General features: G+C 39.9%; 1 protein-coding gene and 1 non-coding gene across 3 annotated transcripts in view; one reads left to right on the forward strand and one right to left on the reverse strand.

The window, feature by feature from the left end:
* Window positions 1-19622, reverse strand: part of ATP9B (ATPase phospholipid transporting 9B (putative)) — a 150298-nt gene that overhangs the window by 124013 nt on the left and 6663 nt on the right. For both annotated transcript variants that reach the window (NM_001080255.1, XM_059880790.1), the window contains 2 exon segments: window positions 1838-1988; window positions 12190-12363. In NM_001080255.1, coding sequence (NP_001073724.1) covers window positions 1838-1988; window positions 12190-12363 — 325 coding nt within the window.
* Window positions 3081-3187, forward strand: LOC112444240 (U6 spliceosomal RNA). The gene has a single exon (XR_003032494.1). It is a non-coding gene; the product is annotated as a U6 spliceosomal RNA (small nuclear RNA).

The raw sequence follows: 19622 nt of genomic DNA on the forward strand, positions 1-19622 counted from the left end.
GAAAATGTGTTAAAAACTTTGATAATGGAAAGATAATCAGCACCAGCTTTCTTTTGCCTTTAGAAAGATAAATAAATCTATTAAAATAGGGAATGAGGCAAAAATAAATCAACTATTCTAAATACATATAATCTCAGCTTTATAATTTAAGACAAAAACATCACTGGCAATAACAAAAAGTAATAAATATTTAAATTTCAGAATTTAAATTTAGCATAATACCTAATTAAAGATAACTACTGATATAATAATAAAACAAGGCCTGAAATGTATACTGTGAAGTAGAAAATAAATCTAAAAGTGCTTGTAGATATTTTGTTGCTCAATCATGTTTGAGTAAAGTTATTTTTCTTTGACTGTGACAGCCTTCAGTTCAGTTCAGTCACTAAGTTGTGTCTAATTCTTTGCGACCCCATGGACTGCAGCATGCCAGGCCTCCCTGTCCATCACCAACTCTCAGAGTTCACTCAAACTCATGTCCACTGAGTCAGTGATGCCATCCAACCATCTCAGCCTCTGTCATCCCCTTCTCCTCCCACCTTCAATCTTTCCCAGCATCAGGGTCTTTTCAAAAGAGTCAGTTCTTCGCATCAGGTGGCCAAAGAATTGGATTTCAGCTTCAGCATCAGTCCTTCCAATGAATATTCAAGACTGATCTCCTTTAGGAGGGACTGGTTGGATCTCCTTGCAGTCCAACGAACTTTCAAGAGTCTTTCCCAACACCACAGTTCAAAAGCATCGATTCCTCAGTGCTCAGCTTTCTTTATAGTCCAACTCTCACATCCATACATGAATAATGGAAAAACCATAGCCTTGACTAGACGGATCTTTGTTGGCAAAGTAATGTCTCTGCTTTTTAATATGCTGTCTAGGTTGGTCATAACTTTTCTTCCAAGGAGCAAGCATCTTTTAATTTCATGGCTGCAGTCACCATCTGCATGGATTTTGGAACCTAAAAAAATAAAGTCTGCCACTGTTTCCACTGTTTCTCCATCTATATGCCATGAAGTGATGGGACTGGATGCCATGATCTTAGTTTTCTGAATGTTGAGTTTTAAGTCAACTTTTTCACTCTTCTCTTTCACTTTCATCAAGAGGCTCATCTTCTTCTCCTGCGAGAACTCCAAAACCACAACTCCCTGCTGAACAACTGTCGACTAGAGAATGTTGGATCCCACTAAAAAGATACCCCACGTCCAAGGGCAAAGGAGAAGCCCCAGCAAGACGGCAGTAGGGGTGAAATCACATTTAGAATTAAACCCCTTACCCACCAGAGATGCTCAGAGGGCTCAAACAAACCTAGTGTGCAACAGGACCCAGAGACACCCCAGAGACTTGAGCCAGAAATGCGCTTGAGTGACAGCCTTAGCAGGCTTTAAACGTTATATATACAGTCAACATTTCCCTCCAAACAAATACCCAGTCAAAATTTATGACTTATTTTCTGGTAATTTTATTTAGCTTTATTTGATTATTTCTACAATGATATAAATGTGATGTTTATCTGGAACTGAAGGCAATAATCAGACTATAAATTTTCTTGAGTTGAACTCTGATGCTGATGCTGCTGCTAAGTCGTATCAGTCGTGTCCGACTCTGTGCGACCCCATAGACGGAAGCCCACCAGGCTCCTCTGTCCCTGGGACTATGTGGCTATTAATGACATGTATGAAAACAAAAAAAGAAGAAAAAAGTATATGAATTATTTCACAATTATTTGAAATATCCATGGTTCAAAGATCTCTGATTTGGATATGACAGAATTAACGAGAGAAAAAAAATGAGAACAAAGTAATCTCCAACATCCAGTGCATTTTCAAGAATTTAACAATCTTACCCCAGGTATAAAGGTAAATATATTATATTTCTGATTTTTTATAGAATTTCTGGGATGTTTTTCTTCACACTTTTCCGGACATCCAAGCCACACCGTACGAGCTTTCAATTCTCTCTTTCTTTGACAAATATTTATCAGCCAGTCACAGCAACTGCATGAAACAAAAGATACGTGTTGTGTATGCTTTTCTAAATGTTTTACAATTAATTCTAAATATCTAGAGCCAATATTGTTTCTGTATTTACCAGACACCAATGGCTTATTTACTGTTAAATAGTAAGGACTTTCTTAAAACGGGTCAGCTATATTAATTTAAATTTGACATAAAAGTACTGAAAGAGCTTATACAAGTGTGTGATGACTCCTGGAACCTCAGGGAGATTGCCTTCCCTGTTTAGACCCTCTCACTGGCAAAATAAAACCACTAACATTCTGAAGCAGTCAATGCTGCATATACTGAGAAGAGTCACCATATGTTACTCGTAATTCTCAATACACCACTGAGTGATTCTGACAAAGGCTCTTAGACGTCAATTGATTAAAACGTGACCATCCTCGTTTTGTCTTAGGTAGTCACTTTTTTCCTTCTTTAAAAGATGACTTTTCTAGTAGCATTAATATAAAATTAAGACTTATGACTCAATGCAATATCCTGAAAGGATACCAACATTTAATGGACTATTCAAATGGTAATAAAAGCTTGACTATATTTTCATATAGTTACCTTCACCTATGAGGTACAGATTTTAATGCTAAATCTACCCTTGTTGCTCCAATAGTGCCAGGGCTCCAGGGATACAAACTCGTCCCCTTCCTGGGACGACCCCCTCGTCTACTCAACCATTATACTTGAGTAGAGCATATAAACCTTCTAGTGGGAGAACTTTTCTTAAAATACTTCAGAAAATGATGAAAAGGTATCAAATTCATCTTTATTAAGCATAAAATAATCATGAATTTAAACTGCAGTATTAACAATTCAGTTTAAAATTTCCAAAATGTAGAGAAAGACTCTCAATGGTTTATTTAGGAAGGGAAGTTGAAGCCAAGGATAGAACAACAGACCCACCAACCAGGAGGAGGCAGACACGCCCAACTTCACTCTGACCAAGTTAACATGACAATGCCAGTCTTAGAAGGCGTGACAGTGAAATGAGGGTGACACAACTGGACTCAGGTCCAATTCACTGCAGGTCCTCCCTCTACTCCAATCCTTCTGAGGTGATTCTTTAATCACTTTACAGTGCTCACTTCAGCAGCACACATGCTAAAACTGGAAACATACAGAAAAGGTCAGCATGGCCCCTGAGCAAGGACAACATGCAGATTCATGAAGCATACCACATTTAAAAGAGAAAAAAAAATCACTATCAAACACAGAACACTTAGATGTGCTGTATGAGGGAATACGCTAGGTGTTTAAATTGCGATGAGTTTATTCCTCCTGAATATCCACCAGGTTCCTGGCTGTGCTCAGAAAACCTTAGGTCTGGAAGGAGGCAGAGAGCTCAGTGCTTCCCTGAGAGAGATGGGCCTTGTGCCAGGAGCTCATGTGGACCTTGTGATGTCACAGGTGACTTCATAGAGCTTCCCCAACCCCTACTTTTTCACTATTAGTAGCAGAGTGTCATGAATAACTTACTTACATGTTGGAAGTCTAGGAACCTTAGTTTTTTTTTATACAGAGTTATAGAGAAAAAAATAAACTACTGAATATGTGTTTTTAGCCTTCTGTTTTTAGCTCTCCTACCTTATAGTTCATTCGCTCAGTCGTGTCCGACTCTTCGAGACCCTGTGGACTACAGCATGTCAGGCTTCCCTGTCCATCACCAACTCCTGGAGCTAGCTCAAATTCATGTCCATCAAGTCAGTAATGCCATGCAACCATCTTATCCAACCTTACAACACTGTCAGAAAAACTTACTGTCTAATAAAGCATCCATTCTCCACATGTGGCTATTTTAGTGTGAATTACTTACTACTTAGTAAAATAAAAGGTCCAGTTCCTCAGTCACACTATCCACATTTCAAGGATTCAACAGCCACCTGTCCAGTGACTAGCATATTGATCACCAAAGATCAAGCATATTCCCACCATCCCAGGGAAGCCGTGGAGCAGGGCTGGTGGACACAGAACATGCTGCGGGCAGCATGGCAGCTGGGACAATGGTCCTCGGCGGTGTACACTTCAGATACAGGAGAAACCCTCCAGGAATGCATTCAGATATGAATTTTTTATTCTGAAACACATAACTATCTAATCTAATGGCTTAATGTGCAAAAAGTCAGACAAGTCTTAAGATGAACAAAGGATAGCCAAGCTCAATGTTTGAAAAAATAAATATAAAACTGAAAAAATGTGGATTTTCCAGAGTTTATGTTGGTATCAACATGGTCTACCGGTAAAAGGCTCTTAAGTGTAAAACCACTGTCTTCGTCACATGACACTGTAAACATCTACTAGAATAAAATCCTCAGTATCGACACCACTATCAGCAGCGCATGAAATTAACATCCCAGTAACTCCCAAACTGTCGTGCCCTATAAACTCTAAATTAAACACCAAAGGCTAAAAACACATATTCAACAGTTTATTTTTTCTCAATAATCCTGTATAGAAAAAACTAAGGATCCTAGACTTCCAAAATATAACTAAATTATTCATAACACTCTGCTACTAATAGTGAAAAAGTGGTGGTTAGGGAGTTGTTATAAAGTCCAAGAGATGTCAAAAAGGAGACGGCAAGAGTGAACATCAACATATTAGGAAATCAGCAAACTAACATGGACGGGAATGGGTGAATTTAACATTATATCTACTACTGTGGGCAAGAATCCCTTAGAAGAAATGGAGTGGCCATCATAGTCAACAAAAGAGCCTGAAATGCAGTACTTGGGTGCAATCTCAAAAGCAACAGAGTGATCTCTGTTCATTTCCAAGGCAAACCATTCAATATCACAGTAATCCCAAGTCTATGCCCTGAGCAGTAATGCTCAAGAAGCTGAAGCTGAACAGTTCTATGAAGACCTACAAGACCTTCTAGAACTAACACCCCAAAAAGATGTCCTTTTCATTATAGGAGACTGAAATGCAAAAGTAGGAAGTCAAGAAACACCTGGAGTAACAGGCAAATTTGGCCTTGGAGTACAAAATGAAGCAGGGTAAAGACTAATAAAGTTTTACAAGAGAACACACTGTTCATAGGAAACACCCTCTTCCAACAACACAAGAGAAGACTCTACACATGGACATCACCAGATGGTCAATACCGAAATCAGACTAATTATATTCTTTGCAGCCAAAGATGGAAAAGCTCTATACAGTCAGTAAAAACAAGACTGGGAGCTGACTGTGGCTCAGATCATGAACTCCTTATTGCCAAATTCAGACTCAAATTGAAGAAAGTAGGGAAAACTACTAGATCATTCAGGTATGACCTAAATCAAATCCCTTACGATTATACAGTGGAAGTGAGAAATAAATTCAAGGGATTAGATCTGACAGACCAAGTGCATGATGAACTATGGACGGAGGTTCGTGACACTGTACCGGAGATAGGGATCAAGACCATTCCCAAGAAAAAGAAATGCAAAAAAAGCAAAATGGCTGTCTGAGGAGGCCTTACAAATACCGTGAAAAGAAGAGAAGCGAAAAGCAAAGGAGAAAAGGACCAATATACCCATTTGAATGCAGAGTTCCAAAGAAAAGCGAGGAGAGATAAGAAAGCCTTCTTTAGTGATCAATGAAAAGAAATTGAGGAAAACAACAGAATGGGAAAGACTAGAGATCTCTTCAAGAAAATCAGAGATACCAAGGGAACATTTCATGCAAATATGGGCTCAATAAAGGACAGAAATGGTATGGACCTAACACAAGCAGAAGATATTAAGAAGAGGTGGCAAGAATACACAGAAGAACTATACAAAAAAGATCCTCATGACCCAGATAATCACGATGGTATGATCACTCACCTAGAGCCAGACATCTAGGAATATGAAATCAAGTTGGCCTTAGAAAGCATCACTAAGAACAAAGCTAGTGGAGGTGATAAATTCCAGTTGAGCTATTTCAAATCCTGAAAGATGATGCTGTGAAAGTGCTGCACTCAATATGCCAGCAAATTTGGAAAACTCAGTAGTAGCCACAGGACTGGAAAAGGTCAGTTTTCATTCCAATCCCAGAGAATGGCAGTCCCAAAGAATGTTCAAACTACTACACAATTGCACTCATCTCACACGCTAGTAAAGTGATGCTCAGAAGTCTCCAAGCCAGGCTTCAGCAATACAAGAACCATGAACTTCCAGATGTTCAAGCTGGTTTTAGAAAAGGCAGAGGAACCAGAGATCAAATTGCCAACATCTGTTGGATCATGGAAAAAGCAAGAGAGTTCCAGAAAAACATCTATTTCTGCTTTATTGACTATGCCAAAGCCTTTGACTGTGTGGATCACCACAAACTGTGGAAAATTCTTAAAGAGATCGGAATACTAGACCACCTGACCTGCCTGTTGAGAAACCTGTATGCAGGTCAGGAAGCAACAGTTAGAACTGGACATGGAACAACAGACTGGTTCCAAATAGGGAAAGGAGTACGTCAAGGCTATATACTGTCATCCTGCTTATTTAATTTATATGCAGAGTACATCATGAGAAACGCTGGGCTGGAAGAAGCACAAGCTGGAATCAAGACTGCCAGGAGAAATATTAATAACCTCAGATATGCAGATGACACCACTCTTATGGCAGAGAGCGAAGAACTAAAGAGCCTCTTGAAAGTGAAAGAGGAGAGTGAAAAAGTTGGCTTAAAGCCCAACATTCAGAAAACGAAGATCATGGCATCTGGTCCCATCACTTCATGACAAATATATGTAACAGTGGAAACAGTGAGAGACTTTATATTTGGGGTCCAAAATCACTGCAAATGGTGACTGCAGCCATGAAATGAAAAGAGGCCTACTCCTTGGAAGAAAAGTTATGACCAACCTAGACAGCATATTAAAAAGCAGAGACATTACTTTGCCAACAAAGATCCATCTAGTCAAGGCTATGGTTTTTCAAATAGTCATGTATGGATGTGATAGTTGGGCTATAAAGAAAGCTGAGCGCCAAAGAATTGATGCTTTTGAACTGTGGTTTTGGAGAAGACTCTTGAGAGTCCCTTGGACTGCAAGGAGATCCAACCAGTCCATCCTAGAGGAAATCAGTCCTGAATATTCATTGGAAGGACTGATGCTGAAACTCCAATATTTTGGCCACCTGATGCGAAGACCTGATTCTTTTAAAAAGACTCCGATACTGGGAAAGATTGAAAGTGGGAGGAGAAGGGGATGACAGAGGTTGAGACGGTTGGATGGCATCACTGACTCAATGGACATGAGTTTGAGTAAACTCCGGGAGCTGGTGATGGACAGGGAGGCCTGGCGTGCTGCAGTCCATAGGGTCACAAAGAGTCGGACACGACTGAGTGACTGAACTGAACTGATGAAGTCCAGTGGTGTCGCCAAGATTAAATAAGTGGACAAAAGCCTGGGGTGCTACCAGAACTGCCACTGGATTATGCAGACAGAAGACAGCGAGAGAGACAGGTGCTACCAAGTAAAGAACATACTTGTAATCAAAAAGTACATGTAAGTCTTAGGGAGTTGTAGAGCTAAGGCAGAAGGTACACATGAGCGATTTTTGAAGGCAAAGAAACAAGAGTAAAATACACTGGTAAATACTGGTGAGTGAGAAGGAGCAGCAGAGAGCTGCACCCAGAACAAGGGCAGGGGCCCAGAAGGCTACCTCAATGACTCATCACTCTGAAGACACTTTCCCATTTATATGCAAATTGAAACTAAATTCAGTAATGCACAAAGTATCCTTTTTACTTAAAAACACTTTAGGATTAGTAACTTTTCACAGATGCCTCTACAATCAAAGTAGTGCTCCAATATTAAATAAAGTATCTACATACCAAGATCCCATCTTCTAAAATTTTAAGTGACCATAATTAGGTAACTTCCAATATTTAGAGCTTCCTAAATAAACAAATAAATATTCCATCCATCAAGTATCTTCAGTCACCAAGCCAGAAGCAATCGGGCACTCACGTCCTCCTCTAAGACCTGCATTTTCCCATGCTTTTGCACTCCAAACGTGCTGCAGGTTAACTGAGAGGGTAGAGGCCATTGAGATCCAGGAATAATCCCAGCATTTGATACAGGCCCCTTCATATGGAAATGCTACTCAGGGCTCCACTTTCACGGGACAAAGTGATTTTTGATAGGGAGTGAAATGTAAATCTCCTGAGAAAGACATTACTGCTCCACTTCCACCCCCAGAACTACATATCTGAGTGCATCACAGTAACTCATGTGGAGGACACTCAAACATTTAGAAGACAGATCACAGAAAAAATTTTCAGAATCAAATTTGTCAGAGTTGGAATTTTTGCCAAATAATAAAAATGAGAAGGCAGATCTTAAGCCATGAAGAAATTAAAGCCGACTTAATCCCTGAAGAAGAACAATTTTAAAGTAAGCCTTACTATTCACAGAATCTACAAGTAAAAATACACAGAAATATCTAGAGCTCACTAATATTTGCTACCTTTACTACAATATTCACTAACATTTTCTTCTGCAATTAAACTAATTTTACACAACTTCTACTTTTTGATCCACCACCTAATAATTATAGTAACACAATTTTATAATGTCGTGTCATTGTGTTAGTCACTCAGTTGTGTCCAACTCTTTGCAACCCATGGACTGTAGCCTGCCAGGCTCCTCTATCCATGGAATTCCCCAGGCAAGAATACTGGAGTGGGGAGCCATTTCCTTCTCCAGGGGATCTTCCCAAGCCAGGGATCAAACCCAGGTCTCCTGCATTGCAGGTAGATTCTTTACCATCTGAGCTACCAGGGAAGTTATAATCCCTGGTATTTAGTAAATAAAAAGGTTAACGAATATTCAAAACTGGAAATCTATAAGAAATAAAGAAAATAAAACCAATGTAAGTTGCTAACCGTAAACTCTGTCCTGTAAGGTAGTTTTAATTTCTGTAACGATTTCCTGGTGCAGCAGGTGTCTCCTGAACACGAAATGTGGTCACGTCTCAGGTCACTCTGGTCCACATGGAAAGAGACACTCATGAGTAAAGCCGCCACGATGGCTCAGTCAGCTGTGCCCACTGGATCACCATTTCTTAAGATAAAGACTTTACATACATGTCGAGTGTATGTTACTCAGCTGTTTTAATTTCCCCAAAACATGGGTGTTTTTGCTGCTAACATCTATATTTTCAAATATATCTTCAGTAAGAAAAGGAATACTGCAAATGAAATCCCGAATGTGCCTATGTTCCATTTGGTAAAAACAAAACCCTGTAAGAGACCAAAAATAACTCAACAGTATACTCAGTGTTGTTAATGCTCACAATTCCTGGCAAATGTCTGACCGGGACGGATAAGTCGCCACTTCTACAGCACAGGCCTCCTTCGTGGAGCCCACACTGCAGACACGAGGCCACACTGTATCCTCACAGCTGCCTGTCTGTCCGTGCCTGCCCCCATGCCCTCAGTCTTCAGAAACACTGTCACCCAGGGATCGTCCACGCATAACAGACGCTCATTTCCACTGCAGGATTCCTTTGGGGGGTGTTCTCTACTGGCAGATGGCAAATCCGGACCTACTGCATGGAGACCACAAGGCCCAGTCCTAGCACTTCTCCCAGTCCATGGGGCAAAGAGGGAGGAAGGGCTTTGGCTCGTCAAGTCAGACTCTTCTTCAACTCCTAGCTTTCCCCTTAACTCTCATGACAGGGACTCTCAGTTCTTGGCTTCAACCATGGTGAGAACGTGCACCTCAGACGGCACCATGGGGTCAAGTCCGACTCCTTTCTCCACCCCACACTAATGAAGAACACATGTCACACCATCAGACAGTTCCACCCAAACCCATCCACTGCAGCTGTCTCCTCAACCGACAACACTGGCCCCCGTTCCCACCATAACCACCGCCTCGCTTCCACAGCTGGTGTTGTAATGGCCAAGCCTCTCCCTGATGGACAAACAGTAATAGAATTATGCTAGGTTTGATACAAATGCATGATTATTGATCTTCCTTTGTTGATTACTGATGATCTCTACCAAAGCATGACCAACTTTCTCTTGTTTTTAGCCCTCATCTGTATCCCAGACACCTTCTAACTTAAATGAACGAATGGTCCCAATCAAGGATAAAAGTCATCTTCTCCAACATGATTTCACTGTTCCTCCCTTATTTTTTCTGCCGCCTAAAAAAAAGGAGTATAAGCCTTCCTTTCCAAAACTGTCCTTTTCCCCAAGGTACCCACCCCTCCTTTCCCTGTCATAGGCCTATGCCACACGCCTACTGATGCTTTTAGGAGAGTCATCGTTGAGGGGCTTCCACTATCATAATAATTACAACAACGCTCAACCTCTATCTCTAGACCCTGCTTCTGGGTCTGACACAACTGTCTTAGACCAATCCAGTTCAAAACAGATTTATAAAAGGTACCACAGGTACCTCACACTAGTGAGAAGGGCCATCATTAAAAAGTCTATAAATAATAAATGCTGGAGGGCGTGTGGAGAAAAAGGAACCGACACTGCTGGTAGGAATGTAAATCGGTACATCCACTAGGGAGAAGAGTATACTGAAAGTCGCTCAGTCGTGTCTGACTCTACGACCCCATGGACTGTGGCCCACCAGGTTCCTCTGTCCAAGGAATTCTCCAGGCAAGAGTACTGGAGTGGACTGCCATTCCCTTCTCCAGGGGATCTTTCCAACCCAGGGATCATGCCCAGGTATCCTGCACTGTGGACAGATTCTTCACTGTTTGAGCCGCTGGAGATGCTCAGGGAGAACAGTATGGAACTGCAGGCAGATTCTTTACCATCTGAGCCACCAGAGACACTCAGAGAGAACAGTATGGAAGTTCCTTAAAAACTACCATCACCATATGATCCAGCAGTCTCACTCCTGGGCATGTATCCGGAGCAAACTCTAATTCAGAAAGATACATGCACACCAATGTTCACTGCAGCACTGTTTACAATAGCAAAGACATGGAAGCAACCAAAGTGTCCACTGACAGAGGAATGGATAAAGATGTGGGACATATATACAATGAAATATTACTCAGCCATAAAAAAGGATGAAATAATACCATCTGTAGCAACATGAATGGACCTAGAGATTATCATATTAAGTGAAGTCAGTCAGAGAAAGACAAATATCATGTGATAGTGCATATATGCAAAAGCTGAACAATGATGCAAATGAACTTATTTACAAAACAGAATCACAGATACAGAAGACAAACTTAAGGTTACCAAAGAGGATAGCAGGGGTTGGCAAGGAAGGGGGTAAATTCGGAGTTTGGGATAAACGTATACATACTACTATATATAAAACAGATAAACAACAAGAATACAACACAGGGACTATATTCAATACCTTATAGTAACCTATAATAGAAAAAATCTGAAAAAATACATATGTTTAACTGAAAAAACAAAAATACTAACAAGGAAGTATATAGGAAGATGTGTGTAGCTGTGTGCAAATACTAGGCTATTTTATGTAAGAGACTTGCGCATCCATTGATTGGTAACTGCAGGGCTCCTAGAGGGCTTCCCTGGAGGCTCAGACGGTAAACACAACACAGGAGACCTGGGTTTGATCCCAGGGTCAGGAAGATCCCCTGCAGAAGGGAATGGCTATCCACTCCAGTATTCTTCCCTGGAGGAATCCATGAACAGAGGAGCCTGGTGGGCTACAGACCAGGGTCGAAAAGAGTTGGACACCTGTGAGTGATTATCACTCTCACTTTTCAGGGGTCCTAGAACCAATCCTCCACAGAGGCCATGGGGTACGTATAAAATTATAGATGGAAAAGAAAGGAACACAATTTATAAGTATCAATTTACAAATATCAATACAGTGACAAAAATCAATTCTACCATGTATTAATTACAGAGTCACTGTCTCCATCTTTTAAAGTGTTAGTCACTCAGTCGTGTCCAACATTTCACGATCCCATGCACTGGGGCTCGCCAGGCTCCTCTATCCATGGAATCCTCCAGGCAAGAATACTGGAGTGGGTTGCCATTTCCTTCTGCAGGGTTTAAACATTAAATCATCTGACAAGAAAAGTGAATTTGGCTTTCTGTCCCTTTTGGATTAGCACTGTTTGGTTTTGACTAAGGTTATTTACACTGTCCAGGAAGTCATTTAGAGTGGCTTCTTTAGTTTGACATGGAAACAAATGTGCTGAGAAGCTAAGCTTATAAATAACAATGTAACCTCGCTGAGCAGGAGGTTAGGCAGCGAAGGGAGACAAACCTGGTACAGAGGAACTTCCATCCCCCGCAGACAAACCACTCCAGGCCTCTCTTTCTTCGGGTGATCCTAGCTCGTGGTAAAGTGTGGTAATCACTTTCGTCGTTCTCAAAGCCCTCTTCAGACATCATCAGTGGCATTTCATCCAAGTGGGCAGACTCATCCTCCAGCTGGTACCTGGAGAGAGGAAAGATCAGAGCACTGAGGTGGGGCAAGCTGTCTCCTGTCTACAGTAAGGGTTTCACTCAGGGTAAGAGCTGGCCCAGTTCTACTAACTACACTTTTCTTTTCTCCTCATATTAAGCCACATGAACCAAGAACATCCAGATGTACAAGCTGGATTTAGATAGAAAAGGCAGAGGAACCAGGGGTCAAATTGCCAACATCTGCTGGATCACAGAAAAGCAAGGGAACTACTTTTGCTTCATTGACTACACTGAAGCCTTTGACTGTGTGAACACAACAAACTGTGGAAAAATTCTGAAAAGAGATGGGACTACCAGACCACCTTACCTGTCTCCTGAGAAACCTGTATGCAGGATAAGAAGCAACAGTGAGAACCAGACATGAAACAATGGACTGGTTCAAAACTGGGAAAGGAGTCTGTCAAGGCTGTATACTGTCACCCTGCTTATTTAACTTATATGCTGAGGACATCATGCAAAATGCCAGGCTGGATGACTCACAAGCTGGAATCAAGATTTCCGAGAGAAACATCAACATGACTTAGTGACTGAACAACAACAAAAATGCTTAGGTTGTAACTCATATTACCTATGCCTTTTGTTGTTTAGTCACTAAGTTATGTCTAATTATTTGTGACCCCATGGACTGCAGCACACCAGGCTTCCCTGCCCTTCACCATCTCCTGGAGCTTGCTCAAACTCATGTCCACTGAGTTGATGATGCCATCCAACCATCTCACCCTCTGTTGTTCCCTTCTCCTCCTGTCCTCAATCTTTTCCAGCATCAGGGTCTTTTCCAAAGAGTCAGCTATTTGCATCAGGTGGCCAAAGTACTGGAGCTTCAATTTCAGCATCAGGCCTTCCAATGAATATTCAGGGTTGATTTCCTTCAGGATTGACTGGTTGGATTGCCTTGCTGTCCAAGGACTCTCAAGGAGTCATCTCCAACACCACAGTTTGAAAGCATCAATTCTTCAGCACTCAGCCTTCTTTACAGTCCAACACTCTGATCCATACATGACCACTGGAAAAACCATTGTTTTCAGTAGATGGACCTTTGTTGGCAAAGTGATGTCTCTGCTTTTTAATATGCTGTCTAGGTTTGTCATAGCTTTTCTTCCAAGGAGTGTCTTTTAATTTCATGGCTGCAGTCACCATCCACAGTGATTTTGGAGCCCAAGAAAATAAAATCTGTTACTGTTTCCCCAACTATTTGCCATAAAGTGATGGGACTGGATGCCATGATCTTAGTTTTTGAATGCTGACTTTTAAGCCAGCTTTTTCACTCTCCTCTTTCACCCTCATCAAGAGGCTCTTTAGTTCATCTTTGCTTTCTGCCATTAGAGTGGTATTATCAGCCTATGTGAGGTTGTTGATACTTCTCCCAGCAATCTTGATTCCAGCTTGTGATCATGCAGCCCAGCGTTTCTCATGATGTACTCCGCATATAAGTTAAATAAGCAGGATGACAATGAATAGCCTTGATGTACTCCTTTTCCAATTTTGAACCAGTCTGTTGTTGCATGTTTGGTTCTAACTGTTGTTTCTTGTCCTGCATACATGTTTCTCAGAAGTCAAGTAAGGTGGTCTGGTATTGCCTCCTCTTTAAGAATTCTTCCAGTTTGTTGTGTCCACACAGTCAAAGGCTTCAGCACAGTCAATAAAACAATAGTATAATTAAAAAAATTTTTTTCTATAGTTATTGTTGATAACACCCTGCTCCCTGGCAGCCAAGAAACCACTGGCAGATGGATATTCCCTCATCACTACGCACACCCCCCAGCCTGCCAAGCTAATTCCTACAATGCGGTCTTGCCTGAACTTACCATGAGGCCCTTTCCTCTTGTCGTCCTGCTGGCTGCCACAGAGAGAGTCTGCACCCTGACACACAGGGCAAATTCACTCAAGAGAGTGAATATGGGGAGTGGGCTGCTCAATTGGACAGCCAGAATATTGGGGAAAGAACCCCTGAAGGCCTCTTAGACTAGAAGCTCAGGGAAACGGATGGCTGATGTTTATTGAGTCCTTACTATGGCCAGGTACAATGTAGATCTGTAATCTGCATTATCAAAGAAGAACATCTTAAAAGAAACAAGCAACTAGGGGGAATAAATGCAGCGTATAACAGAAAAACAATGCTATATAGGCAGTTCTCCCAAATCGATAAAAAAGCAAATGCCTCAAACGACAGATGAGCAAAGACAATTCACAAAGGAAAAAAAAACAACTAAAAAAATCACGTTCCACCACATTAGGAACTCCAACGCTTTCAACACACACTCGAGTGCCCACTACGTGCTAGCAGTGTCCCCGCGGGTACAGAAGCAGAGAGGCAACAAAGCCCCTGCGATACACAGCTCAGGGACTCACAGACACTGAATGGGAAAAGTGCTAGGAAGACAATTAAGGAAGTGATAAGACTGGAAGTGACAGGAAGGGTTTTCCTGGATCATCAAGGAAGCTGAGTCTCAACAAGCGACACCTGGATGAAAAGCAGCCAACCACACGAAGGTCTAGGAAGGCAGAGAAGGGGCTGTGGAGCTTGGAGGACCGCAGGAGGGGAGAGAGCCAGTGTGGCTGGAGTGAGTGAGCCTCATGGTCTGGGGAACGAAAATGAAGTGCTCAGTGAGCAGAGGAAGGCAATGAAAGTTTTCAAGCCTGGGAATGATTTTCGTTTTCAAAAAGGACTCTTAAAACATGCAAATTAAAATAACTGAAAAAAATTAATTCTTAACATCTGGCATAGCCAACAGTCTTGGATAACCAGGCACTCTTAATTGCTATAAGAAAGTGAACAACTTTTGGGAGAATAATTTGTGAAGATGCATCAAAAGCCTTTTTCTTTTTTTATAATGTAATTTAACTTTAACCACAGGTTCTAATTATCTCATGAAAATTAAAAATATATGTAAGATATATCTACAAAGATGATGATCACCATGCTATGCTAGTCACCTAAAACGCATGGAAAAACCTTCATATCAACAATTAAAGCTGCTTAACTCATGATGGAATACCATATCATCACTAAAACCAAGAAGGCAGAAGACCTCTGCTTAAAGCAAATGTCTGGAGAAGCAGCAGTCAATACTGACACCCGTCTTGAACACTTCACTCCCCTAATCAAAGGGATACTTGTCTTCATCTCTCATCGAATCCACAAACAACTCCAATTACTCTCAATTCCACCATGGAATATCCTTAAAGCAAGCCACCTATCACTTTAGATGATTTAGGCAAAAAGTACACAATCTGAAACAGAATTAATATTTTTCCTCTCAAAAATTCCTTTTTCTTACTTTTGTGTAAAAGCACCTCTTTTAAAAGTCAACCAGAAAATGGATATTTATACAAATTGCAATTAAAATTCAAACCACCACTTACAGATATTATAACATAGTATACAAAATGAGATTTTTAGTCTTTTTCATTAAATTCTTTTAGTGATTATGCTGCATTTTAGCAAAAGTCACAATCTTATCATGTTTAATGCTAGAAAAGCAGTACAATGAGAGTCTGAAAGATAATGAATATAAGCAGCATCATGTTTAGTAACCTCAACTTCAGAAAGTGAGCCTTTGAACTGGCAAGCAATTTATTCCATTTCCAAAGCAATTTTCCTATTGTATTGAAAATTTTACCTCAGTATTTAAAAACAATAAGATGATGAATAATGGATTTTTTCAGAGACAAGATAAGCAGAGAATCTTAAGTGTCTTTGTTGCCTGGTGTCATACACACTTAATTGGTTTGTCACTCAAGAAAAATCAACGTTTCCAGCAATTAAGTATAATTCTGGAAACATATTTTTTTTAAATGAGTAAAAACAATGTGAACAAAGGACAGAATGGATAATCCCCAACCCAAGAGTCCACCATGCTAAGAACTGACGACAGCTCTCTCCACGGCGGCCAAAGGTTTAAAAAACCAGGAACTTTCAACAAAACATTCAAGTACTGGAAGGCACATAATTTACATGTATCCAAGTAAAAGTAGGTCAGCACAATAACTATCTTAAACTCACATTTTTATCTTAAGTCCAACAGCCTTATTGTTTCCATTTTGATGAGAAACATTTCTGAGAAGTCGACTGATATTAAAGGGAGAAAAACACTTAAAATATGCCTACTGCTTAAACCTTCTTTAAGAAAAATAAACACTCCCTCTCTGCCTACATGTTAATAAAGCAGAAAAACAAGGCAATGAAATGCTATAAAAAATGTATATTTTCTTCATCAGGTACAGCTTCCAAGTTCAACTGTGTTGCGATGAGTCATTAATAAGCAGCAAAACTGTATGAACTAGTGAGAAATTAGAACTCCTTTCCTCCTACAACAGCAGAGGAGATGAACAGGGGAATAGTTTTAAAAAACAAAAAAAAATTAAAGGACCAGTGCTGGAGCAGCATGCCTTGACATCAGGAGCAAAAATAAGCAACAAGGACAACAGTCAGGCTTTACTGACCTATGATTCCTCTTATAGAATGTTCTATAAAAACTGAACACCAATTTCTTGAATAAGAAATTACACCAACACTATACATATATTGAGACAAACTTCTGAATTAGTTAATGGTGCATACATGCTAAGTCACCTCAGTCATGTAACTCTTTGCAACCCCCTATAGCCCATCAGGCTCCTAGGTCTATGGGAATTTCTAGACAAGAATACTGGGTTGAGTTGCCATTTCCTCCTCCAGGGGATATTCCTGACCCAGGGATTGAACCCATGTTTCTGTCTCCTACACTGGCAGGCGAATTCTTTACCACTAGCCTCCAGAATTAATGGTACAATATTTAATGTATGTAAATGCCAATCCAGAAATTTACAGACAAGCAGGACAGTTAAGCTAAGGACACATACTCCAGCTGCCCAAAAGGTGCTATTCCAATCACCAACTCTATCTTCGTGCTAATACTGTCAGTTTAGAAAGTTAAGAAAAATATTTCTATTTTGGTTAAGTATAAAGAATTTTATAAACTTGCATGAAATAGTTCTTTTAAAGGAACTGCTATGTATTATAAGAATATGTCTCTGATTCCAAGGAATCCTGGACCTGGGTACTTTGATAAATGCTATCTTAAGAATCATTCTGTACTTTAAAAAAAGCTTTTAATTACAGACCATCACAGAAAAGGAAAACAGTAAAATATCTATTATCATAATAATTGTAAAACTTTTTAGATTCATAGAAAAATGTGTGTAGACACTCAATGAGAAAACACTGAAAAAAAAATTGTATTTCCTCTACCAAGAAACACACTAATATTTTAGAGATAATCAGACAATAGCCATCTGTTCTCAGCATGAGTCTCTTTTTAAAAGAGACTGATAAAACAGAAGACTTAAATAAGGTGTGTGTGTGTGTGTGTGTGTGTGTGTGTGTATGTGTTAGTTGCTTAGTCGTGTCTGACTGTTTGCAACCCATAGACTGTAACCCACCAGGACCCTCCGTCCATGTGATTCTCCAGGCAAGAACACTGAAGTGGGTTGCCATTTCCTTCTCCAAAAGGAACTACAGAAAGAAAGAAAGTGAAGTCGCTCTGTCGTGTCCGACTCTTTGCAACCCCATGGACTGTAGCTTATCAGGCCCCTCCATCCATGGAATTTTCCAGGTAAAAGTACCGGAGTGGGTTGCCATTTCCTTCTCAATTAAATAAGGTCCACAGCTTTAGAGCACAACACCAACTATTGTCCAGTTGGTGTTGTCCAGGATACAACCAAAATCACTCATACCAAAACCCAATAAACCTCAACCTGAATGAGAAGAGACTCAAAAGATACTAACATGAAAAAGATTCAGATGCTGAAATTATCTAACAGGAGTTTTAAAACAGTCATCATCAAAGTGTTTCAATGGGCAATACAAACATGCTTGAAACATAAGAAAATATTAGAAAAACTAAGCAAAGAAAGAGCTAATATGAATTAGAATCAACTAGAAAATTTGAAACTAGAAAAAAAATAAGACTTAAAAACTGAATGGACAGGCTCAGCAGCAGAATGAAGGAGACAGAGAAAAAAATCAATGAGCTTGAAGATGGAACAACAGAAATCACCCAATCACCCAATCTCAACAGAAAATGAACAGAACTCCTGACCAAGTGGGACTAAAAGAAAAGCTCTCACAAGATGTCACTAGAGTATCAGCAGAAGAGATGAAAGATTGTCCAAATATAAGCATTCAAATAAATAAATGCTGAAAACTTCTAACTGACAAAAGATTCAAGAAACTAAGTGAAACAGTATAAACTCAAATCTGTGCTAAGGCCCATAAAAAATCAAACTACTGAAAACCAAAGACAAAGCTTGAAATTAGTGAGAAATACTGCACCAACAATGGAAATCATTCCAATGACATCAGATTTCTCATCAGAAATCATGGAACCCAAAAAGAAGTGACATAACATTTTTCAAGTGCTGAGAGAACTGTCAACCTGAAACTGCATATATGATGAAAATATCCTTACAGAATGAAAGGGAAATAAGACATCCTCAGATGAAGAAAAACTAAGAGATTTGTTTTCGGCAGACCCATCCTCAAAGTATAGCCAAGGAATTCTTAGAACAGAAACAAGAAAATAGTTTTGGTATACCAGGAAATAAGAGAACAACAGAAGTAGCAAAAATATTATAATAAGGTGTCCCTCTCCTCTTATGTTTTCTAAATTATGTTTGAGAGATAAAGCAAAACTTCTAACATTGATGAGCAGTTCTAATTGTATGTAAGGGAAATACATAACTACTTTCGTATATGTAAAACTTACATATAATTTTACACGACACAAGCATACCTCAGAGATACTGTAGGTTCAGTTCCAGACCACTGGAATAAAGCAAATATGGTAATAAAGTGAGTCAAATAAATTTTTTGGTTTTCTGGTACATACAAAAGTTATGTTCACAATGTATTGAAGTCTACCAAGTGTGCAATAGCATTATGTATTAAAAAAAGTACATGCCTTAACTGAAAAAAACTTTATTGCTTAAAAATGCTAACCATCAACTGACAATGCAGGGTTGCCACAAACCTTCAATTTGTTAAAAAAAAAAAAAAAAAAAAACCACAATCCTGCAAAGCACAATAAAACAAGGTATGCCCATAGTTACATTACCAGTGGTGGGAATAAAAGGATGTAAGGTATACACTTTACTTTTTATTTTATTATACACTTTACTCAAATTGACGAAATATCAACAGGAGCACACAGTGATGAGTTATGCATGTGTAACATAACATGTAGAACTACT

This window comes from Bos taurus, chromosome 24 (genome assembly GCF_002263795.3).
Source record: "Bos taurus isolate L1 Dominette 01449 registration number 42190680 breed Hereford chromosome 24, ARS-UCD2.0, whole genome shotgun sequence".
Lineage (NCBI taxonomy): Eukaryota > Metazoa > Chordata > Mammalia > Artiodactyla > Bovidae > Bos > Bos taurus.